Raw genomic sequence first — 18,296 nt, 5'->3', positions numbered from 1 at the left:
TTAAGTGAATCCAGCTTCCCCAATGGACATTTTTTGCCAGAATTCACTTAACAACCACATGATTTGCTTAACACGGTGATTTGCTTAATGACTGTTGTAAAAAAGGTAGCAAATTGTGATCATGTGACCACAGGAATCGTAAAGTGTTTTTCCCGAGGCCGTCGTAACTCTGGACCATCATTACATGGTCATTAAGTGAGGACTACCTGTAGTCCCTTCGACAATGCCAGAAACCAACATGTGCTTGCTTTCTGTTCTAACACTAGGATAATCTAAGACAACCTTCTCTAACCTAGTTCTCCATATATTTGGATTAGTTCCCAGAATTCTCAGGAATTGGCATTCTGGCTATAAAATTCTGAGAATGTGTAGTTCACACATCTGGAAGGCAACCAGTTGGGGAAATCTTATTTAAGTTGAAGTCAGCATTAAATTGAAAGCCAGTAATATTTTTTCTTTGAATACAGTATAGCTTTAGTTTGCTGGAGCTAATTGGATAGTTATGTTGAATAATTTATATATTTAATCATTTAAAAAGCAAAATATTATCCATTTCTCAATTTTGTGATGGTCGATATTTTAACAACTATCTCTATTATTCTCTTTTGCACAGCTCTATCTGGTGCACCAATTGCACCCTCTCCTAGATCGGAGGGGCCCTTCAGACAGTCGCTCATACCCTGGTCACCTCACAGCTTGACTATTGCAACACACTCTACAGGAGACTGACCTTGAAGACCACCAGAAGCTTCAACTGTTCCAGAATGCAGCACTGCAGGCAGTGATGGGCATGCCTCAGTATGGCCATCTAACACGTCTGCTTTGCGAGCTGCACTGGTTGTCAGTTGGCTTCTGGGTGTGTTTCAAGGTGCTGGTTGTTACCTATAAAGCCCTACATGGCACAGGGCCTGGCTACTTGAGGGACTGCTTGTCTCCCATAGTATCTGCCCAACCAATTTTATCTGGCAGGATTGGCATGCTCCAGGTTCTTCTGATTAAACAATCTGTCCACCAACCATGAGTACTAACACTACCTTTATTGTAAGGTTACGGTAACAGAATCTTGCAAGTCTGAAAGTACCTCTCCCCTCCCTTACTTTTACTCTTCCAAAAACTAGGTCCCTTCTAAGGTGTTTTCTCCACCCCCACCCCTCCTTTGGACTCTTACCAGGTAGACCAGACAGGAAACACAACCAGATAAGATTATAAAGCTACATTAACAGAATCTTGCAAGTCTGGAAATACAATTCTCCTGCTGTCTCCTTTACAACCTGAGAAACTAGGGAGGGCCCCTTCTGAGCCTCCTGCCCCACCCGCTATTCAGCTGTGGGCTATGCTGTCTCTTATCTGACCGTTCCCTAGGCAACATCTCTTCGCCCTGTCTCCCAAGGTCTTTCCCACATACCATTACAGACTCAGGTTTTGTTTATTAGACCACTGCCCAGACTGCAGCTCTTCCTCCTATCTCCCAAGGTCATTCCTACATACCATTACTTTTCAGTAAAGTATACTATTGCATTGAATACAAGAATCAGAAAACAAGTTTACTTACATATGCTTCCTGTGAAATGCAAATATTTTTTCTTGCAGTCTTTCCTGGTTTGGAAAGTACTGGTTGCTTGCAAGATGTTCTTGATCGCCTGATTCATCAAAATCTCCAATCTCCGCTGTGGCATAAGAGAAAAAATATTTCAAAAAAAAAAGTTCAATATTTCAGATTGCAATTGTTTCAAAATCTTAGCAAATAAATCTTTTAAAGTATTTTCAATTATAAAAACTATTAATTTCTTAGATTAGCTCTTTATGTGCTGACTTTTCTAAAAAAAAATAGACTGCTAATTGTCCAATTTTCATTCTGAAAATTTGATTATTTGCTTTCTACAGGTGGAATTCTGATTTGTTTAAGGGTTCAAATATGCAGTTTATCAGTTTTTCCAACACTTTCACTTCAACTGATAATTAAATTGTGAGGTACACAGAAGATATACAAATGCAATTAACTTTTCTAGGTACACTCATTTATCATGGAACCAACCAGAAAGGAAACAACCCTTGACTTAATCTTGAGTGATGTTCGGGATCTAATGTATATCATAAATGCTGCTGTACTGGAACAATAACTACAGGGTTGCTGAATTCAACGTGAGTGGTTAAATTGTCAAAAAGGCTCAGACGCAACTGTATAAGAACAAGCATCACTAGAGGTTAACAGAGCTTTTGGAAAGGGAATGCATGCCTCATCATTCATGGCTATAGATACAGGTACAACTAATACAACAGTAAACTTTATGTAGTTGAACCTCTAAAATCTTTTGACCAAAAGTACTACAATGAGTCAGGACTGTATAATCAAGCGACAAAGCTGTACTATAAGCAAAAAACACTTCTACATATATGTCATTAAACAAAAGAAACAAAGTGCCAATCAAACCAACACCATGGCAACCACCATATTAGCTGAAACCCTCAATTGGATCACAACAGACTTCTTTGCAGGTAAAAGGAAATTAAATGTATTAAATGTCTGAATTCAGGGAGTCTTTCATGAGTACAATGACCCTTATTTGAACAGAGCAATAAGTCTTAATGCTATATATTTACTGTATTTAAGATATACAGAATGTACCAAAAGTCAGGCTCCATAGACAATTTATTATATAAATTACATTAAATGTTTGAAGTGGTTTCCATTTTCTTCTAGTTTCTTACTCATTTAACGCCTTTGAACATTGAGTTGATATACATACATACATACATACATACATACAATAAAAGTGGGATAAAATAAATAATTCCTAAGTATAATAATGTTTTCTCTGAAAAAAGTAATTAATAAAACATATTGTGACTGGCCTATGGGGCACTGACCTTTGGTATACCCTGTATATTATTTTGTATTCTAGCACTGATTAAACCAAAACTTGCTTCAGTTGACCAAGTTTGCTGAGTCATGCATAATTAGATTCTGCCAATGTAATTCCAATCTCTTCACTTGTCAATGTTTCTGAAGTATGAAGCTGATGCATTCTTATCTATAAGCAACATTACATACTAACATTGTAGAAGATGAGATATGAGGAGTGCTGCTGTATTGTCATTACAGGTAAGGCGTTCCTCTGCTAGATCTCTCTTCATTTGCAATGCAAATAGGTATCTAAAAGGAAAGATCAGTAATGTGTTTGGTCATCTCAACCACAGAATATTATATATTGTGGAAAGAAGTACACAATTCTGGCCATAGCCAGAAGCAGAAGATAAATTATGGTGTATGAAGACTGCAACAAGCCCATTCGCAGCTGCTTACTTTTACCTTCAGTGTCTCTAAGTGACATTAAAAAAGAATTGCAGAGTTCCACTTATTTACTACGACATCATCTTAGTGATCATTATTTACCAACATACTAGATAGACTTGGAAAACTTTAACAACATCAATCCTAATAAGAGCACAAAATCTGGTATGAATATATATTTAACGTAAGAAACATATTCAGATATTATTCAATGATTATTTGAAGATATACATCAAGGATTATTAATGCCATCGATTACAAGATTGATAGGCTGCTGATCAAATTTGTGGAGGACACAAGATTGGGAGAAAAGGCCAACACCCAGGCTTATATAATGAGTTTGCAATCTAAACTGGACAAGTGGAAGACTGGACTGAGAGAAACAACAGGGTATGTAAGGTATAACATTTAGGGAAGGAAGTTGTAGGGCATACATAAAAGGAGGAGGAATTTGTGGTTTCAAAACACTACACTAGAGAAGGACATGGGTGTGGTCATTGACAATATGACACATGAGCCAGCAATGAGAGAGAGCTGCTAGAAGTTCTGGGATGCATTCAAAGCAGCACTGTATCAAAAAAGTGTGAAGATCTTGTTCCCTCTTACCCTGCACTGGTAATAACATGTACAGTTATTGGGCATCATATTTCCTAAAGGATATTGTGAAGATTAGAATGGTCCAGAGAAGGGTAACAAAGATGATACAGGGATTTGAGGACATCTCCTATGAGGAAAGGCTAAAGGAAATTGGAATGTTCAGTCTGGAGAAAAGAAGATTGAGGAAAAACATGATACCAGCATTCAAGTACAATTAGTCCTCACTTAACAACCATAATTGGGACCAGGAACTCCATTGCTAAACAACATGGTCATTAAATGAAACATCACATGATTGTGCTGGACTTAGATCAGTTCTGCTGCGGTTGTTAAGCACAACATCACATGACCGTGACGTACGAGTCAGTCAGTCAGTCAGTCAGTCAGTCAGTCAGTCAGTCAGTCAGTCAGTCAGTCAGTCAGTCAGTCAGTCTGTCTATCTATCTATCTATCTATCTATCTATCTATCTATCTATCTATCTATCTATCTATCTATCTATCTATCTATCTATCTATCTCACAATGGAAAGATAGCATCATTCTAGTTTTAGTCTTGGATCGATGATATGTGTTTTTTCTCAGTTTATAAATTGGCTTTTTAAAGATGTAGTAGAAAAATTGATCAATATTGTTCCATGTGCTCAAGGTTTAATATTTCATTTACAAACTGAGCTTTTTTCCCCTTCTTTTTGTATAAGGTAGTCCTTGTTTAGCGACAGTTGGGACCGGCAACTCAGTTGCTAAGTAGAAAAATCATGTGACTGCAACCGTGCTTATAATTTTACTTCGGCTTTCTTTTTTCCCCACCCCCCACCCTTTGGAATGCTCACCCCAGCACTGGGATAATTAGCAAGAAAGGAATTAATGTCTGTATTTACATTCATGAAGGAATTACAAGACCGTAAGCAGGCACATTGTGGGAAATACATATCAAAAGGAATGAGCTGGTGCCCGCTGTTTGCCTAGCATGCTTCTGGCTCTGAGCCTGAGCCACTCAGGAGGCAAACAAAAGCCAAAGTTGCGAAAGTGATTAAAGTTTTGTTAGTTACGGGCAGCAGCTGAAACCCTAACCCTAATCCTCATTAAGGTCACAGAGCTGAGCTAGTTAACCTGCGGTTAACACCTTTTGGGAAAGCGCTGCATTGTGGAGAAAAGCAGCTCAGGAAGATATTGCGTGTTTAAGCAATCTCTTCACTCTGCAAGGAGGGAAAAGAAAAAAAGGGGTCAGGCACAGGACAAACATAGTGACTGTAATGGTGAACACACGGCTAAGAGAGAGAGATACTGTGAAGGTCGTAAATGTGCACCTTGGTTGCAAAATTATTTTTTCAGCACCAGTGAAACTTTGAACAGTTGCTGCACAAGGGAATCAGTAAGTGAGGTCTACCTATAATAACTTTATTTAGTAATGCCATGTTCAGTGTTTAATATTTTATGTTAGGATGCATACAATGGTGGGCCACAAAACTACTGCAATAAGTTACCTAAGTAAGTGATTCTCTTGTAGAAATTTGTAAATGATACACATTTTGACCATATTTTAATACGCTAGTTCTCTTTACACAGCTACATTAACATAACATTTTTCCTAAACTAATCTAGTAGCAATTAAATTGTAAATAGCAAAACAATTTGGATGAATCTGCCAAATCTTTTCATTCTAAAAGTATTTTACTTTATCTCCTGGCTTAAATAGTTATTACACAACTGATCTGCAGCATTAATTGTATGTGTTGTTTGTCAACATTTGAGTCAGGTTTTCTTTCCTTTTTTTCCTTTTTTCGACAAATGGTCAAGGAAGATGACTTTTTGTTTAGACCTCTTATAATTTTCCAGATTTTACTTCCTTTTCCTTTTTTTTCTTTTATTATCTTGGTTATTAATTATAGGGTTTCATTATATTGTAAATGCTGTTGCATGTACACTACTGTTAATTAGTTCTATATAATAAAGCAACTAATAAAAACTAAACTTTCTCTCTTATTCGCATTTGTATGGAATAGAGAAAGACTTTACCTGGTATACTCCTCTTGCAACTGACCAGGATCTGGAGGAAAGAATTTTACAGCTAGACGAAGCACTGCATTCTTTGGTCCTACAGAAAGCCAGTAGATCATTAAAACATGACAGCCAACTCACAAATCTTACTTTTTTATTGTAATTATATGTTTTATGCCTTTAACTGTTATAAATAAATGTTAAAACTAATCATGGCATTATGCCTTTGTCAATAGATTGACATTGACCTAGTGACCTACTGCCCTTATGCTATTTCTCAAAGTTTGGCAGGGTTCCCAAATGAATAACCAGACTAGCACATAACACTGCATAAAAATACATTATGAGGCATTACACACAAAATATCAATTAAATTTATTGAGGGAGAGAAGGCAGGGTCAAATAATTTATTTTAATTCAGTATTTAATACATTTTAGTCACTTTTCAAAACTAGTTTTTTCAAGGTACCTTTAAAAACTAAAACAATTTCATCTATTAAAAAATTTGATAAAGTCAGAATTTTAAATACAAGAACAACTAATGAAAGAAACATATATAATGAAACCTGTCAACTGAGAGCCAACACACACACACCCCGCCCGCCCAGGTCCTTGCTTAAAATCTATTTGAAATCTTCTTTAAATTAACAAGTGGAAGCAGCTGAACATCTCTCTGGAAGAGAATCCCATAGAGCAGAGACTACCCTTAAAAATTAATTTATTCTCTATAAATCATATACATTTCAATGACAATATACAGTGCAATAACCAGTGCTAAGACCTAATTTATTAACAGGAAGATTGTCCACTGAACTCTAGACTGCCAAATAAGGAGTGAATATCTAACCTATCATGACAACAAGACTCTGAGTTGTGGGAAGCCAACCTGACATATGAGAGATGTACAAAGTGCAGATTCTTATATTCATTCTTTGAAATGGAGAATGATTACTAACCATACTTTTAACTATGTGGATTAGGAATACTCTGAAGCATACATGGCTTGGGGGGAAAAAACAGGATTACAGACACACTAATACAGTACGGTGTATCTCTGTATTATATATGTGCTGTTTTTGACTAACATACTGTGCTCAAAAAAGATTGAGAGTGAACACAGATATATGAACTTTGAACAATGTTCAAACAAACTTTAAAGTCTGCTTTAGGCTTCCACATGAAAAAAAAAAATCTAATATTCCATGCAAGAATTAAGGGAACTTTGAACAACAGGAATGGTTTTATAGACTATTACTATACAGATATTGGCTAAAAAATAATCATACTACATAATGATAAAGATATGTTGGAACAATAAAAATAATGGTATACTGTACTATTACTGAATACCAATACCAGAATTTAAATTATTTTTAGTATAAAATTTGGGTTTTTCAGTCAATCTATATTTTATGACCAGGCCTTGGCAGAAAATCACTGATCTCCTGACACTTTATAGCATAGTTCGATTCATCAGCTAGACTTGGCAGAGGTTTCACAGATATGGCTCAGCTACATAAACATTTTTACAGTATACAAAAATGAAGTCATGCCAAACATGACTGCCCATTGTCAGTGAGACAGTACAAATAAGGGAGATGGTGCAGTCATTTCATCCAAAGCTGAAACATGCTCTGGAGGGAATGTAGGTGTACTCACTATACCTGTTGGCATCTAATTAAACTGCACCTTTTCCTGAGCTTATGTAGTATGTATTTGAGTTAAGAAGGTGTTAATGAGATGGAGACAGGGTACAACAACCTTGTTGCACCCTGATGTTCCCTTAACTCAAACTTTCCTGGAACTGTGCAGCTGGCATGCAAGCCCAGGATGAGGGATGGCTTCTTTAAAGATAGACAGGGAACATACCCACATCTCTTCTGAAGCCCTTTTTTAACTTCAGATCTGAATAGCTGCATATTACTAGTGCAAATGACTCTTATATATGTATGTAATAACTGAAATTCACTGTTTTCTTGTTCTTTCCACAAATTAATTGACTCTTTTTGCAGCATGTGGTGGCCTTGAAGCCAAGTGATTGTTGTACATTTACATAACTGCTATTGCTGTCCTGAAAACCTTAGTCCCCACCTCAGCCCTCACATTTGAAAGCATGTGGAACTTCATAAATATATTATCCATTATAACTTACATGAAAACGAAATAATTTCCCTAAAAACATGACAAAAAAGCAGAGGAAAACTTTCATAATCAATTATTCATTGTTATTTCATCATAGCCTACAACATTAAAAATCTGACAATTCCTCTCTGGTTAAAATTAAGAATAGATGTACAATTCAGAACCAAAGTTATTGTGAAACTGAGGACCTCTCTCTTAGACAACTTAAACTGACTGTTCTTAGTTTTTGTTTTTTCCTGCCTTCAAGTCAGTGTTGACTTGTGGTGACTGCCAGGACAATTCTCTGCAGTTTTCTTGGCAAGGTTTTTCGGAAATGGTTTGCCACTACCTTCTTCCTAGGGCTGACAGAGAGTGACTGGCCCAAGGTCACCCAGCTGGCTTCGTGTAAGATGGGACTAGAACTCACAGTCTCCGGTTTCTAGCTTGGTGCCTTAACCACTACATCAATCTGGCTCATTCTTAGTATATCTTCCAATAAATCCAATAGTAGAGAATATAGGTAGCTCAGGGTTGAACTGTTAGGTTCTTGATGTTCACTGAGCTTGGTTGTTTTCTTGCAAACATTTCATTATCAGGCTAGATAATCACAATTAATCCTTTGTAGTATAATCCATTCACTGGCTGAGAACCTCTTTTAACTTCTCAATAAATATATATAAAAATAATCAAATAGCATGCTACAATTGTAAAAAGCAAAAGTGAATAACACAAATTTTTAAAGTGAAAAATAAAACGCAAAGAACAAATTTCGTTAATATTGGCTGATTATAAAAATTTGCTAGGAACTGGAGATAAAAAACCACATTTAACTTCCATTTTTCAGAAATTCAAGTTATTGATTGTGAAGATTCTGATTCAATCCCAAAAATATGGTTACAGTATATATACTATGCAGCCATCAAATTCCATCATTGTAGGCAGCAAGATATACATATATTATCATCTCCCAGAACATTCTTTAGGCTACATGAAGAAATACAGGAAGGAATGAAAGTGTGTTCTGAAAACTGCTGAAAAGAAAAGTTTGGCATATAAAACATTTCATTTTGGAGTGTGAGTGCAAGATGGGTTGCTTTGAGTATTTCAGAAGTATTCCAGGCTTAAAAGTGAGGTCTCCGAACCTCAAAGCCCAGTGCTTCCAAAATGCTCAAAGCAGCCTATTGCGTACTTGAAACAACAGTTTTCCATTCAAAATGAGATATTTCATAATATATTACACTTTAAATATTTAAAAATGGGAATGTTTTGCACAGCCTTAGAGAAAAGGTATTAAAGAAATGAGGAGGAGGAGGAGGAGGCGGCGGCGGAGGAAGAGGAGGAAATGCAAGAAAATTGAAGAGGTAATATGGACCACTGAGCAGAAGAAGACATGAAACAACTAAAAGGGGATTTTGAGGTTTGTTAAAAGGACTTAAGTTCTGCCTTCTGCCATCGGATAAAAACAGATACTGGTCTATAAAGAAGAGTGAAAATATAATAAAATAAAATAAATAAAATAAAAATATCAACATTTGTTTTATCTTGTTAAACTTCTATCTTCACTATAACAAGTAATTTAAAGAATAGCATTAAATGAGCTAATGGCAATAACTGCTTTAAAACAGCTTCAGCCTTTGGGAATGGGGGAGCCATCACATTTCTAAAATATAAACTCCAGAATATGAGCAGCATCTTTTTTTTTTCAAGTGTTGTTTCAGTTAAATTCTGGAAAGAAACTTTGATTAGAAATATACACACTTACTTCTTATTTGTTTTATGATAGGTTTCATTGGCTCCAACCAAATCTGAATAAAAAAATAGACAAATAAATGGGCAAACAACATCAGACAACTAAATTAATTCTAACAATTGTAAAATGTTATCTGCTTGCATCTCCCACTTACTTTAAAACTAATTTAACTAAAATAAATATGTTAAATAAAAAAATCTGATAATATTTTCAGAAATACAGTGATAAAGATGGTGTAAGGAATTGTGATACATTCTAGTTAAAGAAGAACACACTTGGAATTAATCTCAAGAAAAATCTGTCTATATGAATACTTTAGAGATTGATCCAATTAGCAATAGCATACTGAGTATAATATGGTTTAGTTGCAAAACCAAACCTGTTAGTTCATTCCATGAACCAAAAATTCAAATAGTTTCACCTGTTTGCTCATCATGTTATATGAACCAAGAATTTGATTCTCTCAGAACAAGTTGAAGAAATAATTGAGATACAAAACAACATGGTGGGTATACTTTTTGTGGATATGTACTCATGGACTTCTTGGTGAGTTTATATGCCTGTTGAGGATTTGTAGGATGTCTGTTTCTTTGTATAGACTTTTGGTCACTACATATTACAGGAAAGGGTTAATTTATCTTTGATTTAGAAAGTGAAGCCTAAAAGAAATTGTCCACTGGGAGAAAACCCCCACCAGACACAGAAATTAACTTCAGCTATACAGATTACCTTATTACGCGTAACCAACCAGTCAAAACCAGTACTTTTTTTTTTTTTTTTTTTGTCTGCGCTCAGTCATTGCTGACCCTGCAGTGACTGCTTGGACGAGTCCTCGCAGTTTTCAAGGCAACTGTTTTTCGGCAGTGGTTTGCCAGAGCCTCCTTCCTAGGGCAGAGCCCAGCTGGCGAGCGCAGGAGGCGGGGTTTCCATTGCTTCGCGCCCTTTTCGGGCGCGCGCGGTTTTTCGCACTTACCGGCAAGTGCTCCCCACTCCTTTTTTGCAAGGCGCCGCCAGCATTTTTCCTCCCACCGGAGTGAGAGTCCCCATTTATCTACTCACGTAAGTTTTCGAACTGTTGGGTTGACAGGAACTGGGGGAGGAAGCAGGAGCTCACCCTGTTTAACGCGAAGGCTGGACTCAAACCGCTGAAGCGTCAACCATTTCTGGCCGGCAACTTTCAGCGTCATTAAGCCGCTGCGCCACCGCGTCCCCCTCAAAACCAGTACAATAGTACACAAAAGAAAGATATATCCAAAAAACAGAATACGATAGATATACAACTAGATAGTGTCATATATACCTGGTAGGTTCAGTGTACTTGTTTCCTTGGACATGATAGTTGTGTCCGTGGTTTGTTGATACCTCATGGTAAATTCAACTACAAATTCTGGTCACTGGAATGATGGAGCCATTAAGAAAGGGATATACTAATACAGTTTCCCCTACAGCAGGCACATTCAGTCAATCTGTGGTGCACTCTGCAGAACTGTACAGTCAAAGGCTCCAGAGTTAAATTTGTCTATCTTGTAGTGTCTATTGAATGTGGAAGTACTGACCCCAATAGGTGCCTTGCAGACGTATGCCACAGATTCTTCTGATTCCAGGGACATTAATGTTGCTGCTTTCCTCACTGAATGGGCTATGAATCCCCACAGAACTGGGCCAATACAACACATTCTCTGACCCAGTATCTAATGGTGGAATAAGAAACCCTCGTTTCTTGATCTCCTGGTTTGTAAAAGACAAATAGTTATCTGATTCTGTGTGTTTTAAGTAAATTCTAAGGATCCTATTTATGTCCAGTTTATGCCATGTATGCAATGGAAAGGAATAGCATCTTTCTGCAAAGTGAATTATGCTTGTTCCCAGGACAAAAGAGGCATAAAGGAACACGCAACAGTATTGACTGGAGGAATATGAACTGACAGAGCTTCTAAGCTACTATGGTGCAACATATTTTGCTTGTGACAGGGCATTCTGAAATCATATTAAAAGAAATGTTTTATTTAATTTTAACCACAGACTTCTTTAAACAAAGAAATTTTAAAAAACAAACAATGAAATCAGTATAAAAACATGCTACATACCCAATACGATTGCATGTTTTGGAACTCAATTCCAAAGTAGTCAGATTCAATCAAATTCAGACGATTAAATATCTCTGTCAGTAGTTTCTGGCCATAACATTTTGACTGGAAAAATAAAAAATTAAAATTAACTTTTATGATAATCAAGGAATAAAGTATATTAAATCTTGAAAAGTACTATAATACTGATGCTAATTTCAAAGCTTTATATTAAAAAAAAAATTAAAATGTTCAAACTGTTCACATCAATAAAAGTTATTTCTATATGTATATACACCAATACAATGTGTAAGATTTATTTATACTTTAACCAGTTTCATGTGGCATGAATTCCACCAAAATATGTCAGAAGCACTTTATTTTCCTCCCATACCATAATATTCCAAACATCTTAAAAGCTTTATATACATTGTACATATTTAGACAGCTCATCTGGTTTTAGGGAATCATCTGGTTTACATAATCAAAGCTACTTTAAAACAAACATTAGGTTTTAGATTAGATTGGAAGGAAATTAAAATTAGATAATAATATACAGAAGCATGATCTTTTTTATCATCTGACAGCAGCTAGATGATATGGATCTACAACTCTTAGCATCTATCATTTGCCATTGTTCATAGAGGTAAAGGGAGTTGTACTGATGTTGAACTGGATCTTGGAATTTTCTAACAGCACTCAAGACAGAAAATGGACAACTAAGAAACAATTGTCTCTGAGTAGTTAATAAATTTATAGGTGAACATAAAGCAAAAGTTATCAATTTAGTTATGATTAGCAAATAATGCCCCAATGAGAAGTTATCCCCCAGGATTGTCACACTTGTCTCTAAAACAGTCTTCACAAATGTATTTGGCCCAGCCTCCAAAAAGCGTTACAGTCCAGTGCTGAAGAAGCCCCAAACAGTCAAATAAGAATTGTAAAGTTAAGGATCCTACCCTAGTGTCAGACAGCTATATCAATATACTATGCAATAAATAGCATGCACCGTTCTCAACTCCAAGCATTCTTACCATGAGATGTGGGAACAGAGAAAATATGTACAGAAATGGACCCTCTTACAAGCCCTCCCAAACCACTGCTGCAGTGCAGACTGCATCATCTATCATTGTGAGTGGTAAAGACATCAACCAAAGAGAAAAACAAGACAAAATAGTATTTGTATTGCTCACTCATGGGAATTCATTGCTCTTTGCTCAGATTACTCTATGTAAAAAACTACAAAGCTTTCAAAAAATACAGAGTCAAAAATAGCAAGAAGTGAGACTGTCTCCATTGCTTGTCCCATAGTTTATAAGGGCCATGTTGTCTGTTTTAAATTTGGATAACTTTGTTGACAAAGTTGTAGAAGTCACAAAATACCTTAGCCATTGCTAATAGTTCTAGCACATTTACTATTTTTTTTTTCTGTATGAGACCAAGGAACTTTGATATGAAAGCTCTGGAGTACATTTTCTAACTCCACTGGGAAGCCGTTGAAATATCTGGATGGGATCAGTGGAGAGAAAAAAATTCTTTGAAGTAATGTATACACATCTATCTATAACGTCAGTGAATTGCTTACTCCAGAACACAAGGGATACAGAAAACTGAAGAAATTCTGGATATACTGATGTTGTAACAGTATTATGTACTGCCATATAAATGGAATGCTGCTGTTCCGGTCAACAGCCTAAAGATCCCTTGTACATGGTGCTGTGATAGTTCATGTATACAGAATATCAACACCAATTAGATGAAGTTACAGCCCATACCTTTTGAGAAAAAAGAACTGTTACTGATCGAAATCCAAACCCCTCTAATAAATTAAAGCCTGCAGGTAGATATCAGATACAATCTTTTGCGTTTAAAGAGAGATCAGATTCTACTAGAATAAGCAGTACAGGTGTAAAAAGGTATGATCAGAGCCAAACTGTAAATGGACAAGAAGATGCTGATGTCCTAAAATGATAAACAATTAATACCCATATAGTATGAAATCCTTTGGGCATGTTGCAAATCCAAATGGCTCAACCATCAATTATTAACCATGATTCTTGAGGACAAAATAAAAAAAAAATGCACTGCTATATCTAGATGCTGATATGAAAATGGGAAATGCAGGCCTGCCCCTTATTAGAGCAAAGGATGTTGGCAAGAATTTTCTGGTCATTCTAGACCAGATGGTGTCTGAATCCCAAAGGGACAACATGTGTTAGAAACCACCATACAGCAAAATACATCAAAGAGTCTCTTTGTTACAGAATGACAGCACTGGTATAGTATTCTCTCTTTCCTCCTCTACAATGGACAGATTGGTTATGCAGCAGATGGTAACAAAGCACCTGCAAAACCCCTAAGAGGCATTCCTCCTACTCATATAAATCTCAGAAGATCTAACTGAAAATTTCCAAGACTTTGGAGATCTCACAGAAAGCTTACAAGATTTCAGAGGACTTTTTTTAAAAAGCAAACAAGTCATTGTCCAAGATTGTGAATGGCATTCAAAACCTGAAAAAGTTGCCAATTTATAATCTGGATGTAGAGGCCCAATCTTTATAACTCACCTAACATAAAATGAAATGCAAGAAATACAAATGGAAAGATTTGTGCTAATTTGCCATGAACACGAAATACTGACAATGTGGTATCATCTGTAGAACCACAAAGAAGATAAGAGCCATGACACACATGTGGATGAAAGTGGGTTTGGGGGACAGGGTTTTGCTTTGTAACTGCAATATGCATGTTAAGACTTATACTATACCTTTCATCTTGACCCCATAAAATAGCATGAAACTCTATCACGGGTTTTCAGCAATTATTATCATATGGGATTCAAGTGCTGCCTACGACCTTAGGGTTGCAGATAGCCCACCCCAATTTACAGAATAAGTCACAATTGGCTGAGTTTATATACCACTAAACCATAAACCATGACGTGGCTCAGTTTATGTAAAGTTAATCCCAAACCAAATAATCATATTATGACTTAGTTCAATTTATGAAGGAGTTAAAAAAGGAGCAAAATGGTTGCTCTTTCTGCTCACCACATATATTCAAATATAAGGGTTGCAGAGATAAGTTATAAAAACATGTCACCTTTCAGATCGGAATATGAGACCCAGAAAAATGTTAACTAAAAATAAGATATCTTTAGCAGCTTAACTATATAAAAGGATTTTCTGGTTTGGAAATTTGAACATCTTTAATAACATGAGAGGCCAGCAAGTTATTATATGGGTAAAGCTTCTTTGATCAAGTCAACCTATAACTTTAAAAAGGCTAAATCTAGGAAAAGTTAAATATCATTCCAGATGTATGAAGAAGGACCAAATATATCAGAGGCATCTCTAGGGGAAGTGTTTCATAATACAGAACCATCAGTACAGAAAAGGCCATCTTTTTTTTGCTAACCTCAATACTCAAGATGCAGGAATGCTCAAAATAGGGTCCAAACTGATTATCTTGTCAGGATGGGCAACTTCATCATTCCTTTTGCAGACCCAGAGCTTCTCATCCTCCAAGACTAAAATTTTTGGGAGAGGCTGGAGGAGAGTATTAAGAGCTGCCTTAAACCTTGCATCCTTTAAAAATTCCCAAACTCCCATAAATCAGATAGATTTTCCCCATTTGGAGTAGATTTAAGTGGTACAATTTCAATCCTGCCCACAAAAGGAAAGCATGGCACCTAAGACAATTAAGATAGACTGCTCCATCTAGGTAAGTAGGTAGGTAGGTAAATTAGGGACTAAGCTCACAACCTAGGACTGCAAACTGACTTTAGGAACAAATCAAAAACATGCAGAGTGAAGAAACTTCTGGCATATGTTCACAGCTCCTAGAACTAGAAGTCTTATTACCATATCAGCTGAAGTTTCTGAACTATCCTCAAAAGCTATCACAAACAAATTCTCTGAGCATAAATCACTTTAGCCAGGATATCCACATCTACACTGAATCATAGTTGTAAACTATCTGTGTTACTAATAAGTAACCCCAGATTATGAATTTAACTCTCTAGTATTTATAAATCACTCATTTGGAAACATCCTCTAATGAGGTCTTGCTCAGATTCTGAACACAAGGAATTCACTAGCGCATTCAGACATTCATCAAAACTGCATCCCAACATCATTTGAATTAGGAGAGAAAGAAAAAGAGAAGTATATACCATCTACATATTAATAAAATTACAATCCAAAATTCCAAGTGGCTACTCTTAGCAGTTAAACACAGTTACTAAAAACCATGGCAAAAATAATGAAAATCTATGGGAGTCCAAATAGTGAAGTATGCAACAGAAATTATAGAGTCCTATTTCCTGGAAGGAATTGTAAGGCCACGCTGTTCTCATACAGTTCAAACAGCTACCCTAGAAGGCTCAGTGAGCAACCAATCAATCCCTTCCCTCATCTTTGAATCACAAATGAAATAGATCTTTCAAATCAATCCCTTCCAAGATAAGGTGATTCAGTGTTTTATGAATAAACATGGATGAGCTTCAGCTTTATGTGGCTGCCCAATAACATAGTAAGGAATTTGGATTCCTACTTGCTACAGTTTAGTATTTTTACATTCAAAACCTAAATTTTAATTTATTAGTATAAAATGTATACTACTTTAATTATGGTTTATTAAAGCAAATTTGGTAGCAGACATACATATTGAATACTCTTAGATTTGTATGCCTAATTTTCTTTAAACATTAAGCAAAGGTCTGGAAGCATATGTTCACCTTTATAGCAGTTTCTTTTAAAAAAAAGAAAACAATCTACACAGTTATCAGTTCAGGAAAGGAATTATTCACTGAGCTGAAGTTGCCAGATATCATGAATACAATTCATCACATACTATTAAACATATATTATAATTTGTGTAAACATACGTAGGATTGCTGTATCAATGGCTTATTTCTTGTAGTGCTTTTTGGGTTTTCAACTGTTTTACAGAACTCCCTGCTATGATAAAATACAAACGGCATTACTACCATAACTTTCAAGAATTATGCAGGGAACTGAAGTTTTAAAGAGCACTCAACTTCATAAAGACTCTGGGCAGCTCAGAACGTTAAAAATAGCAAGAACCAAAAGAAACAAGAAAAAACAGTGGATGTCCAGGAAAAAAAAACCCAGTCAAACTAACATATAAAATTCAAAAATAGATTCATCACCCACTATATCCCAAGGCCTGTGGAAAAAGCCAAGTTCTCAAAGATTTTTTAAATACAGGGTGGAGACCATACGAATTTCTGAGGAGAATGCACTGTGACAGACAAGGCCTGCTTCTTGGGTCCCATCAGGTGACATTATTTAAATAGGATCCAAGCATACTCACTCTGTTCAATCATACAGGAAGGGCAGAAACTAGTACTATATTCTAGTAAAAATAAATTAATTCCAGGTCACTTGGCAATATTATGTTATTACCAGATTGTTTCCTATGCCTCACAGTGAACCAGAAACTATTAAGCATCTTCTTGTCAATCATTAATTTTTTTTAGTAAATGTAAAGACACCCTTAACTCAAGCTTGACTCCTGATCACTACCCGGACAACTCCGTGCAGTTATCTTGGCAACAGTGCAGATATGGTTTGCCACTACCTTTTCTGGGATATTTTTTGATTTCCCACTTTTGCCTATAACCCTAGTATTTGTTGGTATACAAGTTTATTAAATGCTATCATGAAATAATGATTGATGTTAATCAGCATGTTTTGAGTTCAGATTGAAATGTCTTAACTACCATGCACATCTGAGCCTTTATGCTTCAAAGATATCAAATTTATTTTACTTGCTTGGGAAAGCATTCAGAGAACAGAAAAAATATACAAAACCGCAAAATCTGTACTGTATACTACAAATTAAAATAAATCTCCATCATATTTTCCAAATACTTCTTCAGAAGAATTTTGATTCCTTAATTTCCCTTCTCCTGCCTTTATGACTTAATATTTTAACAGCCAGCCAAAAATATACTTTCTAAAAATAACTGGTAAAATCCTGATGTAATATAATGTAATATATAAAATTATATATAATAATGTATTATAAAAAATTATAGCTTAGGTAACATTCTGAGAAAAGGCAATCACAAGCCATTACTGAATTGTTGGCATAGAAAACTACATGGAGCTGTCCTTGTAGCCACCACAAATTGAGTTCATCTTGAAAGAGCCTTTACATTTAACCTATTATTGCTGAATAATTATTTGTCAATGAATTTCACAAACCTATGGTAAACAATATCTGGCAGAGATGATCTTACAGGACAGTTAATTTTCTTATGCTTGTACCAAGTATGTGAAAATGTGTAGTTAGACAGTTACACTGTCTTCCCATATATTAAGTTGGCTTAGTGTGTGGTGTGAATCTAGCCAATTGTAGCTTATAGTTAAGCTTACTTATTAAGCATAGTTAAACATATAGATAACCATATCATGGTTAGTATAATGTGTGAACCAGGTCATTA

General features: G+C 35.8%; 1 protein-coding gene across 6 annotated transcripts in view; it reads right to left on the bottom strand.

Moving 5' to 3' along the window:
- FARP2 (FERM, ARH/RhoGEF and pleckstrin domain protein 2) overlaps nucleotides 1-18,296 on the bottom strand; it is a 74,394-nt gene that overhangs the window by 40,205 nt on the left and 15,893 nt on the right. For all 6 annotated transcript variants that reach the window (XR_015794394.1, XR_015794395.1, XM_088132054.1 and 3 more), the window contains exons 3-7: nucleotides 11,846-11,950; nucleotides 9,771-9,813; nucleotides 5,906-5,984; nucleotides 3,057-3,154; nucleotides 1,553-1,667 (exon numbers count right to left, since the gene is read on the bottom strand). Coding sequence is in view for 4 of the 6 variants with exons in the window: in XM_088132054.1 (XP_087988180.1) it covers nucleotides 1,553-1,667; nucleotides 3,057-3,154; nucleotides 5,906-5,984; nucleotides 9,771-9,813; nucleotides 11,846-11,950 (440 nt within the window). In the remaining 2 variants the exon portion in view is untranslated. The remainder of the gene's footprint in view (nucleotides 1-1,552; nucleotides 1,668-3,056; nucleotides 3,155-5,905; nucleotides 5,985-9,770; nucleotides 9,814-11,845; nucleotides 11,951-18,296) is intronic.

This window comes from Python bivittatus, unplaced genomic scaffold (genome assembly GCF_059951505.1).
Source record: "Python bivittatus isolate LINGU-HERP-01145 unplaced genomic scaffold, Pbiv_v1 ctg000980_np1212, whole genome shotgun sequence".
Classification (NCBI taxonomy): Eukaryota; Metazoa; Chordata; class Lepidosauria; order Squamata; family Pythonidae; genus Python; species Python bivittatus.
Note: the sequence above shows the minus strand (reverse complement) of the source record. Positions and strands in the feature narration are given on the sequence as shown.